We start from the raw sequence: 19557 nt of genomic DNA on the forward strand, positions 1-19557 counted from the left end.
GCACACACAAACTAGACTCTGTCCAAACACACATACCCTGTTCTCTGCTATATTTTACCATCAATATTTGGTTGATGCCAAAATGACTACTGTTGTGTGTGACCCAAGAGCTTTGTTGTCTTTCAAAAAATGGAGAGTAATTATGGCCAGATAGGATCAGAGATCTTTGGCCAAAAAATAAGAACGCATGACCAGAATGAAAAATATTTTAGTGGATCTTTGACATTATGGTTAACATTGTTAATATCAGCAGCATCAGATCAAGAACATTCTAGTCCAAAACTGGTAGCCTATGCCAGCAGGCTGAAACAATTCCAATGGAGGATCTTACAGCAAGTTAATAATGTCAGGCACACATATAAATCACAAAGAACTGATTATATTGACCAAAAAAGTCAAAGGGGTGGTTTCCCAGACACAGGTTAAGCCCAGTGAAGGATGAAAAATATATTCTTATGGAGATTTCCTATTGAACTATGTTTTTAGTTCAATACTAGGCTTAATTGGTGCCTGGGAAACTATAATAATAATAATAAAAACAACCTTATTTGTATTGCAATTTTCTAGTACAATTACACAAAGAGCTTTACACACAATACAAATAGAAATACATTAAAATAATAATAAAATATATATAAAAACATATATTATTTAAAAAAGTAAAGGAAGTAAAAATAATGGGATTTTAGGTAAGAATGCACTGAGGTAGCATCTCTGACATTCTGTGGTAGGGTATTCCAGAGTCTAGGGGCCCAGATAGCAGAGGCCCAGTTCCCTTTAGCTTTCAGTCTAGACTCTGGGACAGCCAGAAGTCCTTTTTCTGCTGAACTGAGGGTCCTCAGGGTCCTCAAAGTATAAATCTGATCATATTTTGGCAATGTTTCTAAGTTGATAAAAGCATGACTACACCAGTTTTTAATGGTATATTCAAATTGTAAATCTGGATCAAATAAAACTCCCAGATTTCTGGCCACAGTCAAGAAAGTTATTGGACTTCCAGTTTGTAATGTCTTCAAGGCAATTATGCAGAACACACAACTTGCTCAAATCATTTAGCTTAACCAACAAATACATCTGTGTATCATCTGCATAACAATGAAAAGAAAAGTCATGCTGCCGAATTTAGCTACCTAATTGAAGCATATACAAAGAAAACAGGATTGGCCACAGGATGGAATCCTGCGGAACACCACATATGACAGGAACAGAGGAAGATGTATAATTGTTAATGGACACTACAAATGCTCTATTTGACAGATATGACATGAACCAATCTAGTGTAATCCCAGAGATCCCAACCCAAATCTAGGTCTGTTCAATTAAAATGTTGTGGTCTATGGTGTCGGAAGCTGCACTAAGATCCAGTAACAACAAGATTTAACATTCTCCAGGGTTTAACAAGTGATTTGTAACCTTAAAAAGGCAGTTCCAGTACTGTGTTTCTGATGAAAACCTGACTTGAATTTCTCAAAAATAAAATTGTGTTCCACCACCTGTAAAGGTTAATTTGCTACAACTTTCTCTAAAATTTGGAATAAGATGGGCAGCTTGGAAATTGGCCTGTAGTTATTAAAAACAGAGGTGTCAAGATTAGTTTTTTTAAGAAGAGGCTGAACACATGCTGACTTAAAATAGTCAGGGACACAACATGTACAGAGAGAACTGTTTATGGAATAGTTCAGGGCCTACTGTTCCAATAATTTCTTTAAGCAGTCTGAGTGGTATAATGTCTCGAGGGCAAAATGAGGGTTTTAAATGAGATGTGATATCTAAAAGGTCTTCTAAAACAATTGGAGTAAAAGAGTAAAATAGATTTTGACGGGGGTAAGGAAATTCAGTAAGGGGCAGAGTATGGTTTATCATAGATCTAATTTTAGCAATTTTCTGATTAAAAAAGGTCAAGAACTTTTCAGTTTGCAGCAGTTGAGGCCATGGCTGTGACTGGTGCTGGATTAACAACACGGTCTATAGTTCTTGATAAGAACTGTTGTGACAGTTTGCTGTAATTAGTTCAGAAAAATACCCAGCCTTCGCATCCATTAACGGCCTTATTATAACATAATAGCAGCTCCTTCAAATAGATGTAATGGACATGTAATTTAATAATTTTCCATTTTATTCATGCTTTTCTACATATTTTAAGGTTTCATATGTTCTCATCTAACCAAGGGTAAAGTTTTGTTTCAGGCCTTAACCTAGATCTAAAAGGAGCAATTTCATCAAGAGTGCTTTGACATAGTATGTTGAATCCATTTAGTGATAACACCAGTACTACATGCGGCATACAGGTTTTCACTATGACTAAGAAAAAAAGCTGAAAAAAAAGCTGAAAAGCCGCCTCTGAATTAATGATATGAGGGCGAATATTATGACTTTCCCGTTTGGGGAAAATTTATGAATAATAATAACAATACAATGAACTTATATAGCGCTTTCTGGGACGGACACATTACATCAGGCACACAAAAAAACTATATCCGAGGAGAGCGATTGGACAATACACAGACACACGTATAGAAAAGGACTCAGAGATGACACTGGACAAAGGGAAAAGGCTAGGGGCTAAGGGCAGGCTTGTTTGAACAGATGAGGATTCAGGCGGTGGATGAAGATGGTAAAAGATTCAGAGTCATGGATTGATTGTGGAAGATAGTTCCAAAGCTTTGGAGCAGCCCAAGAGAAAGCCCTGTCTCCAAAGCTCCATAGCTTGGGGATGATGAGGTGACCAGCTGTAGTAGAGTTGAGTGACCAAGAGGGTTGGGATTGAGGAATATGATCAGAGAGGTCGGGTGGAGCAAGCTGATAGAGGGCTTTATAGGTGAGCAGAAGAATTTTATAATCAATGCACTAAGGGACGGGAAGCCAGTGGAGGATAGGGGTGATATGCTGCCAGGACTTGGTCTGGATGAGAAGTCTGGCTGCTGGATTTTGGACCATTTGTAGCTCATGGGGAGATGAAGAATTGATGCCAGAAAGAAGAGAGTTGCAATCGTCTATGCGGGAGGAGATGAATGCATGTATGAAGGTTTCAGCTGTGGCATGGGAGAGGGAGGACTTTAGCTGGGCAATATTGCGGAGGTGAAAGAATCAGGATTTGACTGTCTGTTTTATGTGGGCACACAACACTGGCGTAACTATCGGGGGTGGGGGGGCGGCCCTGTAAGGACAGCTTGCACCCCCGGTCCAGCGTCACCATGCTATGCCAGTGACACACAAAAGCGGCAATCTCAGTATCTGGATGTATATTAAAGAGGGCAATCCATTAGCGCAGACTGAAATTGTGTATTGAGGATTGGTCTAAGATCCCTTTCCATGTGATCTTCAGTCTTGTATTTCTAGAAAAGAATTAGCTAATTTATCCTTGTACAAAGTATTGAAAACAAGGGTGGCAATAATATTTATTTATTGCTAATCTTTGCTAATGTTACCGTGATTCACCGTGCAGCAGACCCTCACTTTCTCAAGCTCTGGGACTGCTAGTGAAAAGAAAATCCCTCCAAACATTAAAACAACATCACCAGTTATATAATTAGCAGGGTCTCATGTCATCATCTCAACACCACTACTAAATATTTGTAAAAAGTTTTTCACTGATGATGGTGTCATTTGGATGCGGCCTGTCCAAGAAAGGCTGCTATAGGCTACATCATGTTTTGGTGACAACGGGACTGAATGGGACTCATTGGTGTGCGTTATTTCGATAGAAAACCATTTGCCTTCTCACATGGCTTCTCACAACTACGTAATTTCTAAGTATAATGAAAATAGATTCATTTCTGGTCAATTACAGACTGGCAGCATTGTTACCTGCGTTAGTTTAAAATGTCTTAATTTAAGTAAATGAAGAATTCACTTGCCACTAGCTAAATGTACCCGTATTTGTAAAATAGGAAGCAGGCTACTACTCACACTCTAAGGGATAGATTCACTCCATTGTGCTTGAGATTTTTTGTCCATGACTAGGCTAAATCTGGGTCCGTGAAACCAGCGCTAAATCTCTCAGAGATTACGAGACATGGGACTCTCTATCAAACTGCAGTTAGTCAAAGCAAACTGATCTCTACATGGTCATAAAAAAACACAAACAGTATCCAAGGATGTCAAAGTAGAGCAGGGGTAGACAAATCCAGCTGTAGAACAACTTCTGATAGAGCAGAATCTGGGTAGGTAAGGACAGAATTACACTGCAAATGAACAACTAAGCCCAAAAAGTATGAAGCCTCACTAAATGTTATGATTATTCTAGAAAGAAATCCTAAAATGGCCTGGATATTATTGGCAATTTCTACAAGTGGTAAGACATAGTTTGATTTCAAGCAGGAGCTTTTGATTTACTTTGGAATTGTTGTCCCCTACAGGATCAGGATCAGCTTGAATAGAAAAAATTACCAGTTCTCCTGTTTTGTGTCACTGTGTACTGGAATGAGCATGGAGAAAAGAAAGCAGAGAATTGTCTGAGGTGGTCAGGCACAAGATGGTAGCCAAGCATTGACAACCTAAAGTCCATCTCCAGAGACCTTGATGTTCCTGTTTCCACTGCATGTAATGTTAACAAAATGATTAAGGCCCACGCCACAGCAGCCAATCACCATGAAACCCCTGCCTGACGTCGACTAGAAAACTGTCTAAATAACAGTTTTTTTTATGGTCAGCATGTGTTATTAACAAAACATGTGACAAATAAATAATAATTGATTTAACAAAACAAAACAAAAAATCAAGAAGGTTCTTCAGCTAGCTCTGCAGGACAACCCTCTTGTTAGTTCCAGTGGAAAAAAGCTTGGATCCAGGTAGAATTATTTTAGTAAATAAAATATAGCCTTTTTTCTTTTTTAATATTAACATTTGATAAGTTTTCATCAAAGCCATTGTGTTGTTTGCCATACCACTTAACGTTGTATAAGACTCATTTTACAATTGGAAGACCGTCTAATCTAAATACTAGGTCAAAAAGTTCCTTACCAATATGGCCGCTCGAGACTGTTCATGTTGTGTACACACATCCTAGCAAGATTCCGGGACAATAAGGAAGTGTTGCCTTGAAGCAGAGAGAGGGTTGGATGTCTCCAGAAAACAAGTCAACAGAAAAACTGTAGCTATTTATTCAGTCTATCACTACTTATAATTAAGCATTCATTACAAAATACAATTGTCGCTGGTAACATTGTCAGATTATTTAGCGTCTAGCAATAGCTATTAAGTATCTAAGCTAATGTGTGTTTAGCTACTGTACAGTAGCTACCTAATGCATGCCGCATTGATATAGCCAGATCCTCTGCTATGTTAACTGCAATGTCTAACTAACGTTACTGTCAACATGCCTGTTGTGCTGTTCCTAGCTTCAAAGTTGTGGGCGTGTAGTTAGCTAGTTTATCTGTAAGTAGCTGTTTGCAAGTTTTATGATCTATACGAGTTACATTTTTATTTTCGAAGTCATTCAATTGTCGTCTTATCCATTCTGACACAGGCCTGCCGTCTTGTTATGATGCCTGCACGCAGCAATGTTGCTGCTAGTGGTGGGGTATCTAGTAACAAAGTCAAGTACTCAAGACTAACTGGCGATGAGGATGGCTATATTGATTTACAGGTGAGGCACACACAAACTGATAGCATATCTCTATAACTTCCCAATCACCCATTGATTGGTAAGATACACATTTTAACTGTCTTGGTTAACATGTAGCCAAACGTTTTGTCCTTTTTATCCAACAGTTCAAGAAAAGTCCACCAAAAGTTCCATACAAGGCTATTGGCCTGGCTGCATTCCTCTTCTTGATTGGCTCCTTACTGATTGTAATTGGAGCCCTTCTTCTAGCAGGATCTATAGAAGTTGCGGTGAGTAGCTCACAGATATATTTGAGAAAGAGATATTAGTATTATACTGATTTTCCCTTGCAGCTCTGTAAAAACAGATATTCCCCAGCTCACTTGAGTCTGAGTTGCTCATAGAAATCTAACTCCTACATAGGCCTACCTTGATTTCAAGTGGAGGAAAACAACTGCTCTTTGCCATCTGCTCTCATCAATTTTGCCTAGGTATAAATAGCTACTCAAAAATGTTGTAGTGTTCTCATACGCTTAGAAACTTTTTGATTATTTCTTGAATAGTTACTAAGATTACATTTGGATAGTTCTAGCTAACAATTACTTAATCCGAAATAGGCTTATGTTAGCCAAAGGGCGTTTTGACTGGTTTGAAGGGTTTGGTTTGATGTATTGCTGTGAGTTTACACTGATGTTCCACCCCTTCTAAACACCCAGGTTTGCCAGGCCTAAAGTAGCATGGCCAGGCCTAAGACTGTAAGAAGGACATTTGTTCAAGCCATATCAAGTTTGTAAACCAAAGTAGTGCGAAATGCACTCATAAACAACAGGTACATGGAGTCTCATTTGGTTGCCATTCAGTGACACCCTCTGCAGTTTTCCTCCAATGTTGGTGTAATTGTGAATACTGACTCTGAGCATAATGTATTGTGTAGCCTAGCGACCAGCAAGAAGGGATTACCATGGAATTAGGTATTAGAACACGTAACACTTAACCCTAAATTACTCCTGTAATCACAACTCCTTGATGGCCACACCAGAAAAGTCCAGTGTTTTATCTTGTACCCATTAATGGGTGCTTTTTGAATATTATTTTGGAGTCAGACTGCTGGCCAATACCTTTTGTCAAAAAGACACTGGGTTGAAATTGTGCTCCAAAATGCTATTGTTTTCTCTTGATATAATGATTCTGCCTACGTTCAAAGCACCCAGTGCCAGAGGTGACAAAGCAACCCCAAAACATGTTTCCTTTTCAGTGAACATGGAGATGGTGTGCTTTACTAAAAAGCTCTGATTGGTTTCATGGATGTTGGCTGCTGTGGCGTGGGCCTTAATCATCTTGTTAACATTACATACGGTGGAAACAGGAACATCAAGGTCTCTGGAGATGGACTTTAGGTGTCAATGCTTGGCTACCATCTTGTGCCTGACCACCTCAAACAATTCTCTGCTTTCTTTTCTCCATGCTCATTCCAGTACACAGTGACACAAAACAGGAGAACTGATCATTTTTTCTATTCAAGCTGATCCTGATCCTGTAGGGGACAACAATTCCAAAGTAAATCAAAAGCTCCTGCTTGAAATCAAACTGTCTTACCACTTGGTAGAAAGTGCCAATAATATCCATTGCAAATCATGATGAGTGAGGATTTATTTTCCCGGTCCTCGTACATATAAAAAGCTGTTTTATGCTTGGGGTTGTAATAGGGTTTAAGTTGTTTGGGTTAGGGGTTGGAAAGGATATCATTTTTAATGGAAATCAACTGCGATCCCAAAAACATTCTTACAGTTCTAGTAAAACAAGCATGGCTGTGTGCGCGTTAGAGGATGCCGTGGGAGAACTGAAAGTGGCATATGAGAGAAACGGAGTAGGGTGTGAGGCACGAAGAGTGTGTGTCAAGATATCAGACCGTTCCCACTGCAGTGATTAGAATGGGTTCTATTCCTGCCAAATCACAGGTAGAGCTTTGGATATGAACAAATCCATATTTGTCAGCAGTAGCCTGCTCAGTGTGTTGTAAAACTCATGTGTCATGATGAGCGGAGGAGTCATCCAGCACTATTGTTTAGTGTAGCAGAGGCCCAGAACGCATCAGAGACCGGTGTCTAGGAGGGAGGGGTAACAACCGTGCTAACGGCACCGATGGTAGTTGGTTTGTTCTCTTTGGTGAAATGTTTGCTGTGAAAACAATACTCAGAAAATAAGCATTTTCTTGTGCGTAATCATGCTCATGCATTTATATGTGATTGATTCCCTAATCTACCAAAATCCAATTGTCGGGTAAAAGTAATTCATCCCCTGTGTCTGTATCTTCATCTCTGAGTGCTTGTGCGCTGTTTCCTATGTGATATATATTTATACATAGGCTTATTAGCTAATTCGCCAAACGTGTTGACATATGAGCTAGAATAAACGTGACTTATTTTTCAGCACCCGGACCGTACAGTTCCAGTTCTCATTATTGGAATCCTTGTCTTCCTTCCTGGCTTCTACCATTTACGAATCGCCTACTACGCTTCCAAGGGTTACCGAGGATACTCCTATGATGACATTCCTGATTTTGATGACTGAAACAAGCCTAAGTGAATATGGTTCTGTTGCTAGCCTGTCAGGGTCTTTTCTAACCTTTATGGGCCCTCTGAGCTGCATGAGATTGTTTACCTCAGGTTTCTCTTGGAATGAGAAACAGCATCACCAAGTGGCTTAACATTACTCTCTATTGCTTATATTACACATTTTCAATTTAACTTGTGTTGATGGATTTACATTTTAGACTATTATTGATATAGTATTGTGGTATTGATTATGTGATAGTATTTTAGACATGCAAGTAATATTTTTTCATGAATCTGTAATGCTCTTCAAAATTTGTTTCTGATTGATGTTAAATATTTAGAATAGTAATACAATACAGAACAATACACTGGCATGGCTTGTGTACACTTATGTCTTGGTATATATGTGCTTTTGTACCTTGAAATATAAATACAATTATGAAGTGTAATTTTCTTTAAATAGGAAATTATTTTTCATTGTTTCAATGTCATTTGTTTTCCTGGTTTGAATCAGAAAGTCGCTCGTAAGCATGTCTGCTATAACTTTGCTGTCATTGCCCAAATGTTTTGGTGAATCATTTTTACTGAGACTGTTAGTTGTAGAAGTGCGCTCTCTAGTGGTTTCAATTAAAACAACAGTTTTTTAACTATACAATGACTTGATGAAATGTTGCCCTAAATAATAATAAAATATTTTTAACTAAACCTTTGTAATTTATTGGAAAAATGAATAACAATAATGGGTTTTGGGCAATCGTGCATTTGAACAGTGCGCCAGGATTCTTTACATGCAAGTTAAAATATATTTAAATAGTTTTTCTTACACTTTTTTTTTTAAGTAAGCATCAATTTTCTATGAATTTAAATCAATCAATCGAGAAGTAGACCACTTTACAAATTGCATTTATTCCACGCTGGGAATCTACGTTCATTCCAAAATAGGCCTGCATTTTAAAACCGGAAACTACCGGAAAGGTAAATGGCTACATAATGAAATGGCAATATGTTTTTTTTTTTTTTTATTATTCGCGTGATAGTCATTGCCTGCGTGCGTGGGGGAGGGAGGGGAGAGACGGGCGGAGGGTGTAAGGGAAGAGAAGAGCTAGCGCATTGAAGAGGTCAGAGGAGAAACCTTCGCTGCATAGCGTAAGATGTGACGGTAAAGTTCTTCACTATATACTTTGATAGTGTAGTAGGGGACTTGCTGACCGTAGAAGTGAATCTTTCCGTACCTGTTGAACAGAGGGCCAGGAGGTGTAAAGAAACAGAGTCTATCATTTTTTTTAATGCGCTAAATACACCTCCTTTGAATGGATAGGTTGCCTCAATAATGGATAGGTTGATTCTCAAATAAATTGAAATCAACACATGTTAACATCTTTCGCATGTTAAATACTGGAGGAATCCCTAAAAGACAACTTCGACTGACGCAATAAATGGAAAGACAACCTACCTGAAAGTGTCAACCACAGGTAAATTATGTACTTTTTATAAGCCTGATTATGTACAACTTCCACATATGTATGGACTTTAACCAATTCAGTGACTCAAACGTCTGTCTTTGCCTGTTACAAATATATATATTTTTTACTTTGCCAGTTGTAACTTTTTAAAAAGCAGCTTCTATGATGTGGCAGACGCGACTAATAGGGTCCTGGGAAAAGACCTGTAGGCACATTGTACTCGGACCAGTCTTTGCGGCCAATGTTTGCTGTTGGCCTACTACAATGGTAGCCTCATATTTATTATTTACTGTATGTTTAGGTTTAAACTCTTTCCGCGTTACTGCAGTCATGTGATGTGAGAGGACTTTGATCATACCTTTAAGACAATTATTGTGCCTAAAGGCTTTGAGTAATTTATGGAACACGTTCACGAGAAATGTTACATGGCTTGTAGGTTACAAACCATTACCGATCATATACCCATTTGAAATTGAGATTCGTATGGTTCTTAGTGTTCCACATGCCATGGTTGGCATGATCAACCAGGATTTACCATGTAATCTATCTAATTTGCCATTCACCATCGACAGATTAACAATGAAAAACACTTCAATTTTGCTTGTACATAATTCTTACATCTTGGTGCAGGTTATAGTCAATGCTCTGGGAGATCTGTTGCTTTACATGCCCAAGTCACTTAAGGTTAAATCCTTAACACTGAATTATAAACATTGACAATCACAAAAGGAAAATCTTTAATCTGGAATGGCTGTATAGAAGGCTATAAACAAAATAAACTACTTTTAAATTAAAATACTGAGAAGCCAATCTAGATTAAGGCATGTACACAGATTGCAGGACACGGCAAGGAAAACTACATGGTACATTCAATAATCTCTGGAAAGGTTGGATATGCAGTATTATTCAACAGAAGAATATGGTTTTAAAGCTGTTACAAAAAGTAAATACTTGCTAGTAAAACCTTTCACTACAACATTACCTTAAAAAGACTCTACAAAACATTTTAAACATAATTGGAGTATTAGTCTACAGAAGGAACAGACTGGCCCCCTCAGAGTTCTGTCCTTGGGCAACACAATTTAAAACCCCTAATTGCTCCTGGAGCTTGCTTTAGATATGAGTGTGTGCAAAATGGATAAAATGGGAAAATGTGAATGAGTTATTCATATTTCCTTCAACTTTCTGAAAAGGCAAAGACTTTTCCATGCCTGTGTGTGCAGTGTGCGTCTACCAATTAGGGTAGCCATTAGCGATTATGCTAATGAGGACAGTCTTTTGGTAGATGAAAGGTTCTATAAAATCCTTCTTGCTTGACTGTTAACTATAAAGGAGCCTATGTTTCCCGGGCAGAATGGTATCATTATTTTCAACAATGCGGTTGGTATTTGTTTTGTAAACACGGTCACATAATATCACTGCTCCACCACACAGCCTCTTTCTAGTTTTGCATTAAGGGCCAAATACTCCATAAATGTAATGTATCAGATTTCTCAGGAATTAGATTCCTGCTGGTGTTTGTTGTGGACTCCGAAAATGAATGTTTGTTGTTTTTCTATATCGCAAAGTGAGATTTTAAGAGCAATAGCCTGAAAACACTGGGAAAAGTAATCCCTGGAAAAACTTTGATTGAATCATTTGGGGAATAATGTAACAGAATCAAGCAAAACAAATTGAACATATTTTATAGGGCTCTACTCTGAATGTTACAGCCCATTCTATAAAACCCATAAATGATAGGCCTAAACAATCTCTTCCATTTCACTGGAACAGAGTGAGGGTAAAAACATCTCCCTCAACCATACCGGCGATAGATGGTCTTTGCCTATTAAATGCACATATGGCTGGGTCTGTTGTAACAATGTCCAGAACTCAGTCCCTAGCCCCTAGTGAGTGTTTTTGGCCAAGTTCAGTTCTAAAACACTCTCAAATGGGCAAATATATGTCTAATTCTGCACGTTTGAGGGGCATATTTGTTCTACACATCATATTTATATTAGACTTTTCCAGAAAGTCATAACACACTAAAAACTGCTTTGGGTTGGTAATACAGCTACATAAATGGTTTAATATTCTTTAGCAGCTTCAATTCCGTCTCTACCCGTTTACCTGATTAAATGTAGTGATGAACATAATACACAGTAATGCACTCTAGCATTTCCCAAATAACCCGTCACTGCTGTCCCTGCTTTCCTATCGGGTGAGAAATCACTGACCGGCATTGCCCGTTGGTCATGGCTGTTGTTTTTGCTTTACAAACATTGGAGAAGCATTGTATTGTTAACATTGTCACTGTGTTTGCAAGGCAATGCTGTTTAGCTGGAGGCAGGAAGTATACTGAGGGAAATGGCCAGAGACCGTGCCTAGGATACCACGGTTGAAGAAGCTTCCATAATTAGCATGTTTGTAATGTGCCTCTGCAGACCTTCTCTGCCTGCTTATCTCTCGTTTTCTGTCTCACTCTGTCTCACTGTCTGCAGCTCTGGCTCAGGTTCTGTTGTAGTGCATTGCTTGTATAGCCTTTCCTCTACAGGGAGCCTGGTTCTTCTCTTTTCAATGGCTAGGCTGTGATCACTTTGTCAAGGTTTTTCTAAGGTTTTGATCACTAACCATGGTCAGGTAGTTGGCCATTGTATACTGTCAGTTTAGGGCCAGGTAGTGCTGCATTTTGTTTTTCAAAGCACGTCTGTACAGAAATGGGTTACTTTGCATTTTTATTCTTTTATATTTTCCCTAATTATGTGATATCCAATTGGTGATTAAGGCCCTGCTGTTTTGCAGCAACTTCCATTTGACTTGGGACAGTCAATATTGAGATATTATTTCCTTAGAAGCACATTGTTGTTCTTGTATGTATTACGCTGCTCCCTCAACCAGGAAATATAGACATTCATTATTTTTGGCCAGCGGGAACAGATTCTAAGGTCTTCTACCTTAATTGAGCTCACAGGTGTATGTTGTGGAAATTCTAATGAGAAATGCAGAGAGACTGTAGATTCTTCCACAATTAAAGCTTTATTCAATATTTATAAACCTGGAGCAGTTAGCAGCAGAGATGGGTCAAAAGCTGTCTGTTGTAGGCTGAGCCCTGGCCTTTCAGTACAGCCCACTGTGTCCCCTCCCATGTTAGGTTAGTCTACATGTCTCACAAGCTGTTTTGTGAAGTCGGGCTTAACAAGATGTCCACAGCCCCAGTGAAGGTAGCCAAAGCTATACTTATCTGCTGTAGGCACATCCTGTAAAAGTAAGCAGAGCAGAAACATACACACACAATGGCCTTACTCAATTACTTGATTATAATTAGCGTTTCCATTTAACATAGTAATAAGCAATATGATTTCATTGTACTATGGCACAAGAACATTTCCACCAGACGTCCAAGCTGCCACAAGGAGTCGCTAGAGTGGGATGATGCGTGGCAACCATGTTCAATTACTAACCCCCCCCCCAAAGCTGGATGCTGCTGGCCAACTGCATCACCCTCCACGGACCGGCAGGGTGGGTACTGATCGGGATCCAAACTCTGGTCTCGCAATGTTGCAGCCAACTGCATTACAGTGACTTAGCAGGTGTGACATTCAGGGGACCCCTACTGTCCATTTTTATTAGGCTACAAATGACGACATTTTACAATGAGACCTGTAATAAAGATGGATTATGGCCTGTGTCTTAATCAATGTGTAGTTGTTTCTTCTGCATGGCTGGCCTCCTGAACATGTTATTTTTCTCCCTGACCTTGGTGCTGAACGGTGCTTTAAAAAAATTAAAATAAGAAAGGTATTCATTATGAGCCAAATATAAGGGACGTTGGTTTGTTACCTAACCAAAAGGAGTCTTGTGTGTAAACAAAAAACACTTTGTTTGGCAAACCTTTCATCTTCAGCCCAACCTCATCCAGTCTTTGTTAGAAGCCAGCACACTGCTCTACATTTACCTTGGACTCCTGGTGTTTGACTCGAGGTCAAAGCAGCCTTGTTTGATTAGTAATGCTACTGAGATACAGTCACAGAGGAACTCACTCAAAGGGTTTATTACCATAGTAGCCTACTGTAGACTTACTTAATATGATAAGATGATAATATGATAAGTGGCCATCTCACTCCTGCCTCAATGTATCTCTTGTCCGGATGTTGTGCAACACTCTTTATAATGAGTTGTTATGACTGTCAACAGAAGAACGGGCGTATGACCCGTTTTGCAACCGGGTTACCTCAGTGAGTGAATTCTTATATTAAGAGATTCTGAGACCTGTCACAGTTTAATCTTTGCTCCATCTTTTTCATACCTAGTGTGAACATTTCTTATACATAATGGTAGTTATGTCCTCTAACAGTTACCTTGTTTGGCTCATTTCAATGCATTCAAGACATTTCCTCCAATTATAATATTTGACTTGGTATGAAATCCTCTTTAGCCTGGCTGCATCTCTCCGTGCTGTACGTGTTGGTGTACTGATATGTGGGTTTATACGTGTGACGACATGAGACCATAGGATTTGTTGAGCGGCATTCGTCCTGCCATCTATGAATAGCCTTTGCTCTTGCGCTCTGGGCAGCGGGTGTAATTAACTTAGTGTAGTAATCTGGCATTAGAGGTGTGTGGTAAAGCATGTCGGGGACTCTGGGTATGTGAATGGAGAGCTGAGTGGAGTATCCGTCTGCCCTTTGTTAAATTCCTCCCTCTCAAAAGCTCTCCCGTGTGCTTCAAGAGAATGCTACACCTACATCTCATGCAGTTAAGGACTTCAGTAAAGCAATGAATGCCTCTCTAGCTCCATGGATGTCATACCTTAATGTACAGGCTATAATAGATGGGACAGGCTCTGAACTTTTGATACAGGATGATTATTCCCCCTAACTGGGAAAACCCTCATCGTGGATTTGACAAAGTGGATCATAAAAAAGCACTATATATTCTTTAATCTGCTTGAAGTACCTTATGCAGCCCACTGCCAGCTTGACAGCGCCAAAGGATGACCGGCACAGGGAGTATGTATGGTGCTGCAGGCTGCTCTACCTGTCTCTGCTGACGGCAGCCCCTAGCAATCCCAAACCACACGTTCTCTGAGCTCTGAGAGAACGACCCGGATTCGTACTGGAGCTGGTCTGAATAACTGACTGCCTGTATATTTATGTGACATTTATCCATGTAGGGCTGGGAGGCTTTTGGCAGAGTTGTTTGTTGAAAATGGGGTGAATACCAAACTAGAGAAGTCTTCTTAAAAGTTAGACACGACTGACAGCTCTCTCTCCCTCTCTATCTCTCGCGCTCTCTTGTGCCTGCTAGTGTGGATGTAGTTGACAGGCGTCTGTTTTGTGCGCTGGGTAAAAGATGCAATATGTGACAAGTGTGTCTTGATGCCACCAGGTATAAGATGCTGGAGGCTGTGTGACTTGCCGCTATGGGACCAAAGGGGGACTACTTCCTGGATATCACCGTGGTGACGGCCCTCTGCTTTCTTTGTGAGTAGAGTACTAATGCTTTACCTCTGTGTTGAACTATCATTCACACTCACCATAGCGAAATCGATCAACAGTGGATTGTGTAAGTATTCATAAGGCCAAATCTATGCTGTTAGTTGCTAACCAAGAATATAGTTAATGATTCTGAGTAATAACTAACAGCTTTGACTGAAACTCTGTGGCAATGCTTGAAATTACTCTTTAGCCATGATCCCTAACACTTTGACGGAGATTTAAGAATTTTGAAAAAATTCAATAAAATGCACCATCCCGGTTTGCAAAGCTAAAGTCAGAAAAACACTTACGCTGTTTGAAAGTGTTTGCAACATATTAAATTAAGGGGTGAATACTATTGAATGGGTATCATTTTTAATTAATATTTACATGTAGTGTACATTCTTTCCACGTTGACATTACAAATATATATTTTCTGGATGGTTGCCAAAATACACATCGGCAACACATTTTATTCATGCTTCTGCAATTCAATATTAATTTAGCATAACAGGTTTCGTTATTCTTTTTTAATATTGTTTTTTTGTGTTGTCCTTGCAAAGGTGTGACCCACGGTCAGAAGCCAGAGGTGCGTGCCAGGGTAGGGGATGTTGTGGAGATGGAATGTAGACTGCCACCCTCTGACACAGGCGCATCTGCCCCCCTACACGTGGTGGAATGGGTGCGCCAGGGCCTGGATATTCCAGTCTTGATCAAGTTTGGAGAGTATGTTCCTCGGGTGCATCCCCACTATGAGGGTAAGTCCACCTCTCAGGCTTCTTTCTGGGTCACCTGGTGAATATTTCACCTCTCAAAACACAGGTTAATAAAGCCATTATGGCAGAATGTAGGTTACTGCTACAAAAATATTACTTATGGAGTTTGATTCTGTTATGCAGTTTGCTACTGTTAGTTATGCAATTTGATGCTATTAGTTATGCAGTTAGCTTTTGTTAGTTATGCAGTTTGCTTTTGTTAGTTATGCAGTTTGATACTGTTAGTTATGCAGTTTGATACTGTTAGTTATGCAGTTTGATACTGTTAGTTATTCAGTTTGCTACTGTTTGTTATGCAGTTTGTTACTGTTCGTTATGTAGTTTGCTACTGTTTGTTATGCAGTTTGCTACTGTTAGTTATGCAATTTGATGCTATTAGTTATGCAGTTAGCTTTTGTTAGTTATGCAGTTTGCTTTTGTTAGTTATGCAGTTTGATACTGTTAGTTATGCAGTTTGATACTGTTAGTTATGCAGTTTGATGCTGTGAGTTATTCAGTTTGCTACTGTTTGTTATGCAGTTTGTTACTGTTCGTTATGCAGTTTGCTACTGTTTGTTATGCAGTTTGCTACTGTTTGTTATGCAGTTTGATACTGTTTGTTATGCATTTTGGTTCTGTTAGTAATGCAGTTTGATACTGTTAGTTATGCAGTTTGATGCTGTGAGTTATTCAGTTTGCTACTGTTTGTTATGCAGTTTGATACTGTTTGTTATGCAGTTTGATACTGTTTGTTATGCAGTTTGATACTGTTAGTTATGCATTTTGGTTCTGTTAATAATGCAGTTTTCTACTGTTTGTTATGCAGTTTGCTACTGTTTGTTATGCAGTTTGCTACTGTTTGTTATGCAGTTTGATACTGTTTGTTATGCATTTTGGTTCTGTTAGTAATGCAGTTTGCTACTGTTAGTTATGCAGTTTGATACTGTTAGTTATGCAGTTTGATACGGTTAGTTATGCAGTTTGCTACTGTTAGTTATGCAGTTTGCTACTGTTAGTTATGCAGTTTGATGCTGTTCGTTATGCAGTTTGATGTTGTTAGTTATGCAGTTTGCTACTGTTAGTTATGCAGTTTTATGCTATTAGTAATGCAGTTTGCTACTGCAGTTATGGTGATTGCAGAACTTGTGTAAAGACGGTGTACATTTAAATCAGATGCAACATTCTCCTGGTTGATTGTTGAGCGAACTAACCTGTAGATGTAGCCTGCTTGGCATTCGGTAATGGCTTCAAATCCTACATTGTTCCATAATAATAGTATTTTGCGACCAGATCATTCTGGTATTGAGTCTCTAAGCACCACATTGAGGCTGCCTCACCAGGTGCCAATTTAGAGTCACACTTGACCACTCATTCACTGTAACTGTAACTTGGTGAGGTACTGGTCTGTGGTGTTGATTATTGTCCTGCTGAAAGGTGAATTCCTCTCTCAGTGTCTGGTGTAAAGCGGATTGAAACTGGTGTTCCTCTAGGACCCGGTTTCTTTTTATGGTAAAATCTCCCCAGTCTTTGCCGATGTCAATCATCCATGTTACAGGACGGGGAGGCCGTTACTCAGTTCTGTTGTTTGGGGATTTTTTACTTATTGTCTAACTTGGAACCATTTGTATCTTTACATTTGGGAGTACCTTTCCCAATGGTGGATAGATGACAAATGAATTTGACATGTGTGTTACCTTCTTTTTATACCTCAGTAAAACAGGACTGAGACTGAGATGCACTTAAAACTTTGAACGTTAATGCGGATATCATTTTGTTAAATTTTATTTATTTTTATACTTATCTTTTTCAATAAAACATGTTGCTTAAAAATAAGTATCCTATTTTTAAGCAATAAAAAAATTATGAGCAATTAGAAATAATTGCTCATTATTTAATTCTGTGTTTTTTTCAATATCTTCATCACATCATTTCAGATGGGACTTTTTATCCTACCTTAACCGCTACCTTGATTCAAAACAACATTTACACATCCCTCTATCAGCTTCACTCTTCCTAACATGGTCTTTTGATCTGTCTTTAGGATGCCTGGTGAGTGCTGGGGGTTTTATGTTAGTTGTGTCTCAGATTGCATCATGGTCTATTGTTCAAATTCTGCCTTTGGCTTTAAGAACAAAGACAGTCAGAGGGGAAAGGGGATCTTCAATAGAGCAGAATACCTTTTGTGACCAATTCTGTCCCATTAACTTTCAAAGGATTTGACGTGGTCAGAGGGAATGCACGTCTGGGTGTTTTAGATCTTGCTTTGGTTTATATTGTCCCATTTTGAAAATGTCTGGTGGGAGTGAGAATTGCCCCGTGGACCTGATTATCAGAATTCCTGCACATGTTCAGTGCGTTCCCATATGGCTAGGGAATATGCTGTGCTCGTGTTTGGACAAATGTTATTTGAATGTTAGGGTGCAAGATCACGCACCCATACTAAGCACACAGGAATATATGATAACAAGACAAGCATTTACATAGTAATAAAGTCTGTTAGCAGCCAATGATGGGAAGTCAAAGTGTTTTAAGGTTTAAAAACTTCACATATCTCCCTCTGTCTTTGAAGAACCTAAAAGGTTCAGTAATTCCAATTACGGCTGATTTTTGCACTGTTGTAGTTTCAGAAAAACAGGGACGGCAACTTTCCCAATAGTGGAGGACTGGCAATAGTCTTCAATCATCGCCTGAAAACCACGTGAAATACTTAACCCAGGGAAACAAATAAGAGTATATGTGCCCAGTAATAAAAACCTCCAGTGAAAAACCGATCGTTTGGAAAGCCCACGTTCAGAACAAGAAAATACTGAAATAGAGGCATTATCTGGGTCCACCCGTCTCACATCCACCTGGTGGGAAGGGCAGGTGAAGGGCAGGTTTAGTGGGGGAAGATTGGGTGTTGAATTACCGTCCTCGGGCCACGTCCCTTCTCAGATGTCTTGTACTATATAGCACCTAAGCTCGACTCTTATGGGGTTGTGTTAAAGTCTCAATGTCCACCTGTCATATCACACATTGTAACAAACACAAAGAGGTTCCTTAACGGTTAGCTCAACCTGCATTTAACCATATGTTAAATCTGCCGAATTCAAACTCTCCGTGCTTCTATTGTTCCCCGGTGTATGATACAGCCACAGAGTAGAACTACAAAATAGCACGCTAATATTACTTGATGGTTACAGAGCATGAAGGCCTCAGTCTTCTTAACAAGCAAACGGCACTGAATAATATTCAGAGCCGAAACAGCTGAGCGGGTCTTTTCAGTGTTTGCCGTGAATTCACAGGGGTCTGTGGAGTGTCTGACTACAGTGTAGTAGATGTGGTCCAGAGAGAAGAGGAAAGCAGGCTGTTAGTTCAGACCACACAGAGCTGTTGAGTCTTACCCCTGGGGAGGATCGTTAATGCTCCGGTAAATACAGCTGAATAAATGCTATGGAACATCATTGTTATCTTGTACCCTACATTACTACCTGATCAGAATGTCCATAATAAAGCGACAGCTGAATAACACCCGATCTGGAACAGCTTGGGATCACATTACCATTACTAGGCTGAATTACACGTATTCACTGATGCAAGCCTTTGGCACCGTAAGCACTATTTGATCTCTACTCTTGGAAGCGAGGGAAGCCTTAAGCTGAAGTGTGATGATTCAAATTTCAAATGATCACATCTCTTAACAGAAAACAACATCAAGCCTGTAGGGAGTGAAGGGATTCAGGAAGTGAAACTTTATATGTTCTATTCCCTGACTGAAAATTTAACACCTGCTCCTGGGAAAGG

At 39.4% G+C, this 19557-nt stretch overlaps 2 protein-coding genes across 6 annotated transcripts in view; both read left to right on the forward strand.

The window, feature by feature from the left end:
* Positions 1 to 4975: 4975 nt before the first annotated feature.
* tmem230a (transmembrane protein 230a) lies at positions 4976 to 8770 on the forward strand. 4 transcript variants are annotated; one of them, XM_034296781.1, is made up of 4 exons: positions 4976 to 5055; positions 5469 to 5587; positions 5713 to 5835; positions 7976 to 8770. In XM_034296781.1, the coding sequence occupies exons 2-4, from the start codon at positions 5483 to 5485 to the stop codon at positions 8114 to 8116; spliced, it is 369 nt and encodes a 122-aa protein (XP_034152672.1). In that variant the 5' UTR covers positions 4976 to 5055; positions 5469 to 5482; the 3' UTR covers positions 8117 to 8770. The 4 variants fall into 4 exon arrangements, with proteins under 4 accessions (XP_034152672.1, XP_010892215.1, XP_034152671.1 ...); XM_010893913.5 differs by having other exon boundaries at positions 4986 to 5092; positions 5468 to 5587; XM_034296780.1 differs by having other exon boundaries at positions 5044 to 5158; positions 5468 to 5587.
* A 372-nt stretch (positions 8771 to 9142) lies between these two features.
* Positions 9143 to 19557, forward strand: part of igsf9a (immunoglobulin superfamily, member 9a) — a 42263-nt gene continuing 31848 nt past the window's right edge. For both annotated transcript variants that reach the window (XM_010893918.4, XM_010893919.4), the window contains exons 1-3: positions 9143 to 9572; positions 14931 to 15025; positions 15583 to 15777. In XM_010893918.4, the coding sequence (XP_010892220.2) occupies positions 14965 to 15025; positions 15583 to 15777 (256 nt within the window). In that variant the 5' untranslated portion in view covers positions 9143 to 9572; positions 14931 to 14964. The remainder of the gene's footprint in view (positions 9573 to 14930; positions 15026 to 15582; positions 15778 to 19557) is intronic.

Source organism: Esox lucius, chromosome 14 (assembly GCF_011004845.1).
Source record: "Esox lucius isolate fEsoLuc1 chromosome 14, fEsoLuc1.pri, whole genome shotgun sequence".
Taxonomy (NCBI): domain Eukaryota; kingdom Metazoa; phylum Chordata; class Actinopteri; order Esociformes; family Esocidae; genus Esox; species Esox lucius.